Source organism: Crinia signifera, chromosome 6, assembly GCF_055691185.1.
Source record: "Crinia signifera chromosome 6, ASM5569118v1, whole genome shotgun sequence".
Classification (NCBI taxonomy): Eukaryota; Metazoa; Chordata; class Amphibia; order Anura; family Myobatrachidae; genus Crinia; species Crinia signifera.
The window spans coordinates 89,433,557-89,447,259 of record NC_139222.1 but is presented as its reverse complement, the minus strand read 5'-3'; the positions used below and the strand labels follow the sequence as shown (position 1 = coordinate 89,447,259).

At 43.8% G+C, this 13,703-nt stretch overlaps 1 protein-coding gene across 3 annotated transcripts in view; it reads left to right on the top strand.

Moving 5' to 3' along the window:
• The window catches only part of STAU1 (staufen double-stranded RNA binding protein 1), a 39,631-nt gene extending 26,916 nt beyond the window's left edge, over positions 1–12,715 (top strand). For all 3 annotated transcript variants that reach the window (XM_083146416.1, XM_083146413.1, XM_083146415.1), the window contains 3 exons: positions 1,029–1,151; positions 1,257–1,345; positions 11,827–12,715. In XM_083146416.1, the coding sequence (XP_083002542.1) occupies positions 1,029–1,151; positions 1,257–1,345; positions 11,827–11,914 (300 nt within the window). In that variant the 3' untranslated portion in view covers positions 11,915–12,715. The remainder of the gene's footprint in view (positions 1–1,028; positions 1,152–1,256; positions 1,346–11,826) is intronic.
• Positions 12,716–13,703: the final 988 nt, after the last annotated feature.

The window sequence follows — 13,703 nt, the reverse complement described above, 5'->3', positions numbered from 1 at the left end:
CATGGGTTAGGTCGACAGTCAAAAGGTCGACATGTGGGTTTTCAGTTTTTTTACCCAAATGTCGACATTGACACAGTTTTAAGTGTACCGCGTCCCCTCGCATGGCTCACTGCACTATCCATGCTTCGGGCACGGTGCCTCGCTATGCTAGGCACACTATTTTATTCTCCCACCATGCCCTAGTGGATGGTAGGGCATGAAATACCACCTGTCGGCTCAAAAAACAGAGTGAAAAACCTCATGTCGACCTAACGCATGTGTCGACCTTTTCCCATGTCGACCTAGACCCCTGTCAACCTTCCTGTATGTCGACCCCACGGTGTCAACCTAATGACTGTTGATCAGTGGCATAACTAGGAAAAATGTGCCTCCCTGCCGATTTTGGCAGCGCCGCCCACCCAAGTAATGGTACACACTTACCCTTACCCCCTCCGCATCCCGCCGCATTCAGGGACCCAAAGCGCAGATTTCCTCCTAGCTCCGTCTCCTCCTGCAGTGGTATTGAGAAATGACCATCACAAAATGGCTGCCCCCTACTAGCAGACAGTTTTTAAGGATGCTAGAGGAGGCCGCCGCCTCCTCTAGCATCCCTGGAAAAACTGTCTGCTTTATGGGGGCAGCCATTTTGTGTGGGGCAGTTTTCATTAGCACTGCTGGTCAGCAGACGGAGCAGGAGATAGAGAGCCGGGACTGCACACACAGACGCGTAACCATAGCCCCGCAGACAGGTGCCCACACTTACTTAGCGCCTCCCCACCACAGCGCGGTCTGCGGGGCTATAGTTACACCACTGCTGTTGACCATCTTATGGTCAACCAACCAACAGTATCCCCTTATGACACTAGGAATAAGTGCTTTCAGAAATATCTTGCTCTCTATTATTATACACACGAGATACCTTGAGCTGTGTTATATAAAGAAACTGTAGCATACATAAACTGTTCGTAAAACTGTATACATTATTATTATTATTATTATTATTATTATTATTATTATTATTATTATTATTTGTGTTTTTTATTTTTCAGGTTGAGTACAAAGATTTCCCGAAGAACAATAAAAACGAGTTTGTCTCTCTAATTAATTGCTCCTTCCAGCCACCACTAATCAGTCACGGCGTTGGAAAAGATGTGGAATCCTGTCACGACATGGTAAGACTGTAGATCCACCTTTGGTATCAAGGAGAATTGTGGGGTCTATAAATGTTCTCCTATCCCCATTCAGTGAATATAACGTTGTGTTCTTTTCCTGTTAAGGCTGCATTGAATATCTTGAAGTTGCTGTCCGAGATAGACCAACAGAGTGCAGAGGTGGCAAGAACAGGGAATGGACCAATGTCGCCTATGTAAGTTCTTTGCTTGCATCACTTGCATTTTCTCCATGTCAAATATCTCTCCTCACAATCGCCATCATCCCAGTTCCTGCATCTTGTATCACAGTGCTCTTAGCCCAGTCGACCCTTGTATCTTGCATTAGCCTGGGCCCTACTTGTTGGTCCATGCCCCTTGCCTCACTTTGCTCTCAGCCCAGTCGCTTCCACCCCATACCTTACACACACTCTTTTCCTAAGGCCTTAATTGTTTTATCCCCACTCCTTGTCTCTTTGGCAATAGCCTGGCTGGTTCTGTCACCTCGCATTTCTCTTAGCCCAATTTGAGCCATGTTTTGTTCCGTGTGTTGGATTCCGCTCTTTGTCCACAGCCCAGTCACTTTTGTCTTCATTCCTTTGCTGTTACTTTGCCCTCAGCCTTGACGACACTGTTGGTTTGGTCCTGAATGTGTGTATATTTATTAACACAAAAGAAGCTTAACCCCTTCCTGACAGAGCCAGTTTTTGCGTTCCTGACAGAGCCCTTTTTTTCAAATCTGACATGTCTCACTTAAGTGGGGATAACTTTTTTTTGCTTTTACTTATCCCAGTGGTTTTGAGATTGTTTTTTCGTGACACATTGTACTTCAAATTAGTGGTAAATTTGGGTCGATACAGTCTGTGTTTTTTTGTGAAAAATACCAAAATATCGTGAAAAAATGGAAAATTTAGCGATTTGCAAAATGTTAAATTTTCTGCTTGTGAGACAAATAATCTTACCACTCAAAATAGTGAATAACTAACATAGACCATATGTCTACTTTATGTTGACATCATTATTTCAACTTCCTTTTAATTTTTTGGGACACTAGGAGGCTTACAATATGAATAGCAAATTCTCAAATTTTCAAGAAAATTTCAAACACTGATTTTTTTAGGGACCAGTTCAGTTCTGATGTGACTTTGAGGGACTTGTATGTGAGACACCCCCATAAATGATGCCATTTCAAAAACTGCACCCCTCACAGTATTCAAAACAGCATTTTGGAAGTTTGTTAACCCTTTAGGTGTTTCACAGGAATTAAAACAAAGTGTAGGTGAAATTTCAAAATTTCTTTTTTTTTGCAGATTTGCAATTTTAATACATTTTTATAAGGAACACAGTACATTTTACTAGAGAAATGTGACTAAAAATTGATTCCCCCAATTCTTTTGTTTTCATAAATATCCTATATGTGGCCCTAGTGTGCACGGTGACCAAACCACAGGCTTCATAATAGAGGGAGCACCTACTTGATTTTGGAGCCTCCTTTTTATGAGATTATTTTTTAGGCACCATGTAGGTTTCAAGGCACCATAAGATGCTAAAAGTTAGGAACCCCCCCACAAGTGACCCCATTTTGCAAACTACACCCCTCAGGGAATTCATCTAGGGGTATAGTGTACATTTCAAACCCCCAGGGGTTTCACCAATTGTGGTACAACTGGGCAGTGAAAATGAAAAATTATTTTTTTTACACAAAAATGCAGTTCTGGCTCCAAATTTGTCATTTTCAGAAGGTATGAAGGAGACAAAGCACCCCAAAATCTGTGCCCCAATTTCTCCCGAGTACGGCAATGCCTCACATGTGACCAAAAAATACCAGTTGGGTGCATGGCAGGACTCAGAAGGGAAGGAGTGATTTTTGGATTTTGCAGCTCAGATTCTGGTGGAATTTTGGTGGGTGCTATGTCGCATTAGCAAGACCCCCCAAGCACCAATACAGTGGAACCCCCCCACAAGTGACCCCATTTTGCAAACTACACCCCTCAGGGAATTCATCTAGGGGTATAGTGTACATTTCAAACCCCCAGGGGTTTCACCAATTTTGATAGAAGTGGGCAGTGAAAATGAAAAATTACATTTTTTTACACAAAAATGCAGTTCTGGCTCAAAATTTTTCATTTTCAGAAGGTATGAAGGAGAAAAAGCACCCCAAAATATGTGCCCCAATTTCTCCCGAGTACGGAAATGCCTCACGTGTGACCAAAAAATACCAGTTGGGTGCATGGCAGGACTCAGAACGGAAGGAGTGATTTTTGGATTTTGCGGCTCAGATTCTGGTGGAATTTTGGTGGGTGCTATGTCGCATTAGCAAGACCCCCCAAGCACCAATACAGTGGAACCCCCCCACAAGTCACCCCATTTTGAAAACTACACCCCTCAGGGAATTCATCTAGGGGTATAGTGTACATTTCAAACCCCCAGGGGTTTCACCAATTTTGATACAAGTGGGCAGTGAAAATGAAAAATTACATTTTTTACACAAAAATGCAGTTCTGGCTCGAAATTTTTCATTTTCAGAAGGTATGAAGGAGAAAAAGCACCCCAAAATCTGTGCCCCAATTTCTCCCGAGTACGGCAATGCCTCACATGTGACCAAAAAATACCAGTTGGGTGCATGGCAGGACTCAGAACGGAAGGAGTGATTTTTGGATTTTGCAGCTCAGATTCTGGTGGAATTTTGGTGGGTGCTATGTCGCATTAGCAAGACCCCCCAAGCACCAATACAGTGGAACCCCCCCACAAGTCACCCCATTTTGAAAACTACACCCCTCAGGGAATTCATCTAGGGGTGTAGTGTACATTTCAAACCCCCAGGGGTTTCACCAATTTTGATACAAGTGGGCAGTGAAAATGAAAAATTACATTTTTTTACACAAAAATGCAGTTCTGGCTCAAAATTTTTCATTTTCAGAAGGTATGAAGGAGAAAAAGCACCCCAAAATCTGTGCCCCAATTTCTCCCGAGTACGGCAATGCCTCACATGTGACCAAAAAATACCAGTTGGGTGCATGGCAGGACTCAGAACGGAAGGAGTGATTTTTGGATTTTGCAGCACAGATTTTGGTGGAATGAATGGTGGGTGCTATGTTGCACCAATACAGTGGAACCCCCCCACAAGTCACCCCATTTTGCAAAGTACACCCCTCAGGGAATTCATCTAGGGGTATAGTGTACATTTCAAACCCCCAGGGGTTTCACCAATTTTGATACAAGTGGGCAGTGAAAATGAAAAATTACATTTTTTTACACAAAAATGCAGTTCTGGCTCAAAATTTTTCATTTTCAGAAGGTATGAAGGAGAAAAAGCACCCCAAAATCTGTGCCCCAATTTCTCCCGAGTACGGCAATGCCTCACATGTGACCAAAAAATACCAGTTGGGTGCATGGCAGGACTCAGAAGGGAAGGAGTGATTTTTGGATTTTGCAGCTCAGATTCTGGTGGAATTTTGGTGGGTGCTATGTTGCATTAGCAAGACCCCCCAAGCACCAATACAGTGGAACCCCCCCACAAGTGACCCCATTTTGCAAACTACACCCCTCAGGGAATTCATCTAGGGGTATAGTGTACATTTCAAACCCCCAGGGGTTTCACCAATTTTGATACAAGTGGGCAGTGAACATGAAAAATTACATTTTTTACACAAAAATGCAGTTCTGGCTCAAAATTTTTCATTTTCAGAAGGTATGAAGGAGAAAAAGCACCCCAAAATCTGTGCCCCAATTTCTCCCGAGTACGGCAATGCCTCACATGTGACCAAAAAATACCAGTTGGGTGCATGGCAGGACTCAAAAGGGAAGGAGTGATTTTTGGATTTTGCAGCTCAGATTCTGGTGGAATTTTGGTGGGTGCTATGTCGCATTAGCAAGACCCCCCAAGCACCAATACAGTGGAACCCCCCCACAAGTGACCCCATTTTGCAAACTACACCCCTCAGGGAATTCATCTAGGGGTATAGTGTACATTTAAAACCCCCAGGGGTTTCACCAATTTTGATACAAGTGGGCAGTGAAAAAGAAAAATTACATTTTTTACACAAAAATGCAGTTCTGGCTCAAAATTTTTCATTTTCAGAAGGTATGAAGGAGAAAAAGCACCCCAAAATCTGTGCCCCAATTTCTCCCGAGTACGGCAATGCCTCACATGTGACCAAAAAATACCAGTTGGGTGCATGGCAGGACTCAGAAGGGAAGGAGTGATTTTTGGATTTTGCAGCACAGATTCTGGTGGAATGAATGGTGGGTGCTATGTTGCACCAATACAGTGGAACCCCCCCACAAGTCACCCCATTTTGCAAACTACACCCCTCAGGGAATTCATCTAGGGGTATAGTGTACATTTAAAACCCCCAGGGGTTTCACCAATTTTGATACAAGTGGGCAGTGAAAAAGAAAAATTACATTTTTTACACAAAAATGCAGTTCTGGCTCAAAATTTTTCATTTTCAGAAGGTATGAAGGAGAAAAAGCACCCCAAAATCTGTGCCCCAATTTCTCCCGAGTACGGCAATGCCTCACATGTGACCAAAAAATACCAGTTGGGTGCATGGCAGGACTCAGAAGGGAAGGAGTGATTTTTGGATTTTGCAGCACAGATTCTGGTGGAATGAATGGTGGGTGCTATGTTGCACCAATACAGTGGAACCCCCCCACAAGTCACCCCATTTTGCAAAGTACACCCCTCAGGGAATTCATCTAGGGGTATAGTGTACATTTCAAACCCCCAGGGGTTTCACCAATTTTGATACAAGTGGGCAGTGAAAATGAAAAATTACATTTTTTTACACAAAAATGCAGTTCTGGCTCAAAATTTTTCATTTTCAGAAGGAATGAAGGAGACAAAGCACCCCAAAATCTGTGCCCCAATTTCTCCCGAGTACGGCAATGCCTCATGTGTGACCAAAAAGTGGCAGGACTCAGAAGGGAAGGAGTGATATTTGGATTTTGCAGCACAAATTCTGGTGGAATGATGGTGGGTGCTATGTCGCATTAGCAAGACCCCCAAAGCACCAATACAGTGGAACCCCCCCACAAGTGACCCCATTTTGCAAAGTACACCCCTCAGGGAATTCATCTAGGGGTATAGTGTACATTTCAAACCCCCAGGGGTTTCACCAATTTTGATACAAGTGGGCAGTGAACATGAAAAATTACATTTTTTTACACAAAAATGCAGTTCTGGCTCAAAATTTTTCATTTTCACAAGGAATGAAGGAGACAGAGCACCCCAAAATCTGTGCCCCAATTTCTCCCGAGTACGGCAATGCCTCACATGTGACCAAAAAATACCAGTTGGGTGCATGGCAGGACTCAGAAGGGAAGGAGTGATTTTTGGATTTTGCGGCTCAGATTCTGGTGGAATGAATGGTGGGTGCTATGTGGCATTAGCAAGACCCCCGAAGCACGGTGAAATTATGAACCTAATATTCCATAGATGTGTGGTATATTTTAAAACACTCCTTTATACATAGGCCGGGTTTGTCGGGGCAAGTGTCACACTGGAAAATAGTTTGCTTTCTTATTCCCTTTTTATAGCAAACTTTGCACCTTTTTTGTGTCCTGCCCTTTTTTCCAGTGGAGGGGATTTCATCAGGAAAATGCTGCCCTGGTACAATACGGGGGCCAGTACTAGAAGTACTGGGGCCCTCTGCCTGCTGGTTCCCAAATATTAGGCCCTTTATGACTTCCTCTTGAAAGTGCATAAATGTCCCCCTCTGGCCGGTAGAACGGAATAGCACGTAAGCGTTATACAGTGCCATCTGGATGATATACACGGCCACCTTCTTGTACCAGATTTTTGTTTTCCGCAGGGCACTGTACGGCTTCAGTACCTGATCTGAAAGATCCACTCCGCCCATGTACCTATTGTAATCCAGGATACAATTAGGTTTTGAGGTGTGGGTACTGGTACCTCGTACAGGGACGGAGGTGGTACTGTCTCCGTGAATTGTTGTCAGTATAAGGACATCCCTCTTGTCCTTATATTTGACCAACAACATATTTTCGGTGCATATTCCCCTGCTTTCACCCCTTCTCATTACTTGGGCAATGTGCGTTTTTGGGAGGCCTCTTTGGTTCTTGCGCACAGTACCGCAAGCTGCTGTACCTCTTGAACCAAGGGCCTTAAACAGGGGGATGCTGGTGTAAAAGTTATCCACATAGAGGTGATAACCTTTATCCAGGAAGGGGTGCACTAAATCCCAGACAATTTTCCCACTAACACCTACGAGGGAGGGGGGGCATTCTGGCGGTTGAATTCTTGAATCCTTCCCTTCATAAACCCTAAACCTGTGGGTGTACCCTGAGGTGCTTTCACACAGTTTATACATTTTTATGCCATACCTTGCCCTCTTACTGGGAAGGTACTGGCGGAATTTAACCCTTCCTTTAAAATGTATAAGGGACTCGTCGATACAAATAAATTTTTCTGGGATGTACACCTCTTCAAATTTGGCACTGAAATGATCAATGACCGGCCTGACTTTGAATAGCCGGTCAAAGGTGGGATCATCTCTGGGTGGGCACTGTGCATTATCGGTGTAATGTATAAATTTAAGAATTGTCTCAAATCGAGTCCGGGGCATGGCCATACGGTAAAATGGAGTACTGTACAGAACATCTGTACTCCAATATTGCCTAATTTCTGGCTTTTTTACTATGCCCATATGAAACACCAGACCCCAAAACGTCATCATCTCTACTGCATCTACAGGGGTCCACCTAGCAAATGATGACGTGGGGTTTTGAGCAATAAACTGCTGGGCATATAAATTAGTTTGGTCCACCATTAAATTTATAAAATCATCAGAGAAAAATAATTTGAAAAAGTCAATTTCTCTGAGACCTGTGGAATCAAATTGGATTCCTGGCATGGCCAAAAACTCAGGAACCTGGGGCTCAAAATTGTCTGGTGGTGGGGTCCATACGAGATCAATTATTGGGGGGGGGGTCTCAGCTGATCTACGGGGGCGTCTTTGAGGGGGTCCCTCATCACCAGAGGAGGAAGAGGAGCTTAAGGCGAATCCTTCAAATTCCCCGCTTGCATCACTGGCTGTGTCAGAGTCAGAAGCAAGCAGGGCATATGCCTCCTCCGCTGAATACATTCTCCTGGATGACTGGGAGGACATTTGGGAGGACATTTGGGAGGACATTTGGGATGCCATTTTTATTTTTGTGTTACAGGTAGTGAAATGTTTCAACACGTGTATAGTGTAGGGGGGGGTACAAACTTTATTTCAACCCGGGGGGTATGTAGGTTGTAGTGTGTATGTAGTGTGCAGGAAAAAAAAATACTTTATACAAAAAAAAAAAATGGAGGGGTTAAAAAAAAAAAAAAATTGAAGGGGTTAAAAAAAAAAAATTGAAGGGGTTAAAAAAAAAAAAAAAAAAAGTCCTGCGCCAAAAATTGAGCACAGATGTTGGTCAGTAACGTCTGTCACTGAACAGCGCTCAAAGGCAACAGGAATTTGATCAAAAAAAAAAATATATAGATCAACCCTGTGCCGAAAAAGATGATCAGTGATGTACGTCACTGATCAGCGCACAGCGGCCACAGGACACCCACAAAATCACAGTGTGTGTAAAAAAAAAATTAAAAAAAGACCCCACAGCACACACACAAAAAAAAAAGGTGATCAGTGATGCGACACTGATTACCAGTGAGGTGCAGCAGGTGCACAACCTTTGGTGCAACTGACAGGTATATATAAAAAAAAAAAAACCTCTGTACCCCCAAAAAAGTTGCTGATCACCTCAGATATAGTGATCAGCACAAAAGGCGGGGGCAGCAGCCAAAAAATTTAGCACTCTCTATCACTCTCTGTCACTATCTCTCTCTATCTCTCTATCTCTCACTATCTATCACTCTATGACACTGCAGCAGCAGCACTGACAGGTATATCTATATATAAAAAAAAACCTGCGCCCCCAAAAAGTTGCTGATCAGTTAATTTATACTGATCAGCACAAAAGGAGGGGGCAGCAGTCAGTTATATCAAAAATATATAGCACAATCTGTCACTATCTCTCTCTATCTCTCTCTCTATCTCTCTCTATCTCTCTATAACTATCACACTGCAGCAGCACAAAATATAGCACTCTGTCACTAGGCCTCTCTATCTATCTCTCTCTCTCTATCTCTCTCTCTCTATCTATAACTATATCACACTGCAGCAGCACAAAATATAGCACTCTCTGACACTATCTCTCTCTCTATCTCTCTCTATCTCTCTCTATCTCTCTATAACTATCACACTGCAGCAGCACAAAATATAGCACTCTGTCACTAGGCCTCTCTATCTATCTCCCTCTCTCTATCTCTCTCTCTCTATCTATAACTAGATCACACTGCAGCAGCACAAAATATAGCACTCTCTGACACTATCTCTCTCTCTATCTCTCTCTATCTCTCTCTATCTCTCTCTATCTCTCTCTATCTCTCTCTATCTCTCTATCTATCTCTCTCTATCTAGCTAGTACACTGCAGCAGCACAATTTCACAGGAAGGCACAAGTAGTAACAGGATCCAGGAAGCAGTGATGAAGCAGCGATCAGGTAAGTATGGAGCAAGCTATGGAGCAAGGTTCTGGTCAGTATGGCGGCAGGGAGGTACGGTGACCGCACTGCACGCTATTCCAGACCGGAATGGCGTCTGCAGTGCAGTCACCGTTAGTTTAAATCCCCCTCCTTGGCTGTGATTGGTCCGTCGGTCCGACGAACCAATCACGGCCTTTGGGGGCGGGCGGAGTGCGGTGGGGTGACACCAGTGTCACCCTTACACCCCGCGGTGATTGGTGCTGTACTTTACAGCACCAATCACCTCTGATCCCGTGTCACCGGCGAACGTTATTCGCCGGTGACACAGGAAAACGCTGTAATTGGCTGTTCACACTGAACAGCCAATCACAGCGATCGCCGACGGGGGGGCGGCATCGCAGCCCCCCCGGGGCATGCACGGACATGTCTGCTGTCAGGGACAGCAGACATGTTGAAACTGTCACCGCGTCTATAGACGCGGTGACAGTTAAATGCCATGACGTACATTTACGCCATGTGTCGGGAAGTACTTCCCGACCATGACGTAAATGTACGTCAAATGTCGGGAAGGGGTTAATACACTGAATATTATGTTGATTTGATGTACTCCTTATCACAGTGTTACAATTGGTTTCCTTTTACAAAGTTTTGGAACCAGGAAATTTATATATAATTTGTGCAGAGAGAGTTAGATTTGGGTGGGGTTTTAATTCAAAGTGAGATCTATATTGCAGTGTAAAAATAAAGCAGCCAGTAATTTCCCTGCACAGAAACAAAATAACTCACCCAAATCTAACACTCTCTGCACATTTTACATCTGCCTTACCTGCAGTGCACATGGTTATGTCCATCTAAGAAGGGGGGGGGGGGGGGGGAAAGCTCTCTGCATCCCATCCACTGTGTCTCTGTGAGCTCTAGGTCCTGATATAGTAGGGACTGAGCACCCCAGAGTGCATGCCATGGCACACTGGGGGTCACTGGTAATTACAGCACAGCCCTGTCAGATTCACTGCGATTGAGAAAGTGATTACAGTGGTGAGGGTCCATTACAATGTTTCTAAAATTGCACAATGATGGAAGAGGCTGGTTTCTGGGGGAGGTTTCCCTCCTTGGCTCTCATGCACTGATTTGGCAGCATTTACCACTTGTGCATTGACAGCTGCTGGGATTGTCATATTGTAACCACTGCTGTTCTGTATATGCTGCGCACAGCTGTACTACTGACTTTGTAGCTGGGAAAGGACCTTTGTACAGGGGCGGATTGGCAGCGAAATCCGGTCCGGGAACAATTGCGAGGGGGGGTGCGCACTATACTTCCCGGGTGGGGTGGAGGGGGTGCGCGCACACTACTGCCCGGGGGCAGGGGGGGGTGCGCGCACACTACTGCCCGGGGGCAGGGGGTGCGCTTGCTAATGCCCGGGGGGACGATACTACTTACCAGTCACCCTCCGCGCCGCCAGGCTGAAGTCGGCTAGCAGGTGACGTCAGTGACCAGCGGCCGCAGTCTGTCATAAAGAAGGGCAGGATAGCCCAAAACAAATATGGCCACCGCACCACAGGGCTCATAGCACCAGCCCTGGTAGCACGATCGGCAGCCCGTGGAAATCTGGACCGCCCCCCTGGAAAATGGCCCGGCTTCCCGGTGGGCCAATACACCCCTGCCTGTGTATATTATCAATTTTAACCCTTTGAGTGCCAACATCTTGTGAGAGATGAAAAAAATGTGCTAAATATGCCAGCTTCTGTAAGGGCACTCTGGCATTTGTGCTTGCTTTTCCTCACACCACATAGAGGTGTGCAGGAAAAGGTGGGATTTGATATCATGGATATGTGAATGCACATTACAGAAAATTGAATCCCACCTAATAAAGAAGGAGGGGCTGGTAGCTCATTAAGAGTATAACGTCTTCATTACTAACCACTCTGTCTGACACAGTCTGTGAAGTGTAATGTAAGGCCGCACACAATAAATGGCAAATTAACCAGTATCCTCTCACAAATCAAAGCACAGACTTGAAACATGATGTCACAGGCAGGATTGAGCGGTACCCCTGAGTAAGGGACAGCGAGCCTGGCCTGCTACAGAGAACATACAGGAAACCTAAATTGAAAACACAGAAGCTATATTTGACATAATATTTTGTTTCCTTATCTCCAGGTGTGTTAAACCAGAGATGGAAAGTGACCCTCTCATTAAACCTGCTAACTCAAACACGCTGGGACAAACACTGAACAGCACGGCCTGACCTCCGTTTCTGACTGGACCTATAAAGCACCAGGGAAAATCAAATGTCCTCTTTTTATGAACTTGCAACCTGTCCTGCTCTCCTGCAGAACCCAGTCCCCAGCTTGGGACTGGATCTTAGTTTTCCTCTAATTTCAAATGAAGATTCTTTTTTTTTTTTAGTTTCTTAATCATTACTTAGAAACTTTAATATATTTCATTAATTGATCATATCCTTATGTGTGGTCATATAAAAAATAATGTATTTTTTTTTTACATTTGTTTTAACGTTTGTTTTCAATTTTGTAATGTGCCCTCCTGTTAAAATAAATACATTTGAATTCTGTCTGACAATTAGAAAATTAACCATTGTAGTAATAAATCTATATATAATATTATTTTTATTTTTTTTAGTTATAAGACAGTGTTCAATCATTTGAGTGTTTTTTCTTATTATGTGTAAACTAGTTTACATGAAGTATTTGTAAGGTGCACAGACTATATCACTGCATTACAGGATATGATCTAATTACTATATTTAACAATTGCTTGATTTGATTTTCTTTGTGTGCTTTAATCCAATTAATTACATCTCCATGTAGGGCTGAAAAAATGCCTCTGTTTCTATATAAGCTGTGTTGCTTTAGATGTCTTTAATTGCGTGCCCTGGCACACGCGGTACATTTTCGCATATTGTCTATTTAAAGCACGACGCGTCGCCAGTTTAGTATCGCTTCAGTTCATTGTTTACGCGGGAATTTTTTCACCCCATGGAATGTAAAAGAAAAATTAAAAAAATAATAAAATTTACCGGCGTGTTAAATATGTGTTTTTGTCTTGTGTTTGTTGAGCACATTTACTTTAGATTCTTGACCTACTTAAGTGTGGAATTCCCAAGTGATATCAGCAGTTCCAATGTCATCCTACTGTGTAATGGGTGTGTCTCATCTGACGACCATACCGTTCAGTATATAAAGCTTTAAGAAGCCCAGAAGTGGGGGAGGTTCTAATACCCAGATGTTCTGCATCCAGGTTTCAGTCAATTCAGTGGTGCCCCCATTAGATGCTTTGGGTTCCCTACTTTTCAAAATCTTTATGCTTCATTAAGATACCATTTTATTTTATTATTTATAACTCTTGTTGATCCCAATAGTGGGGTCAGAAACAATATAGTTATTTAAGGATAGACAGATCGAATGTGCCAAGTAGTTTTTTAAAAGGTTTTCACCTTCCCGGACACCCTAATTTAAATTGTGTAACTAGGTGCAAAAAAGATACAAGCCATCCCATAGATTTAGACTTAATAATTATGATTGCAATTCAGTATGGCTCAGATGTGAAATACAGGCGATTTTAAAAAGACCCTCTGCAGCAGCCAGAGTGTTTCTGGCTGCTGATGTCCTCTACAGCTGTGGGAGGCAAGAAAGGGACAATACCATAGGAGAACAACAGGTGTGGATGGAAAGGTCTATAGTTTCTCTGTTGATACCAAAAGATTGACATGCATTAGGTCGATATTTACAAAAGGTGGACAGGAGGTTTTTTTTTTGTGTCCCTGTTGACATGGCCCCCAATTAGTGTACCGAACACTGTCGTTGGTACACTTTAACACTCCCAATCCCAGTCTATGTGGATCATAATGCATGACTACAGATGCCCCTGCCATCCTTGGCCGGGGCTCGCCATACCCTCCCCTCTGGCAAACGCCGGCGGAGGCTACACTGAACTGTGTGCGTCTTGCACGCACGTCCCAGTCTCTTGACTGTGGCGCTGCAGGTCCCTGCCCGCGATAGAATTGCCAGCCCCTGAAA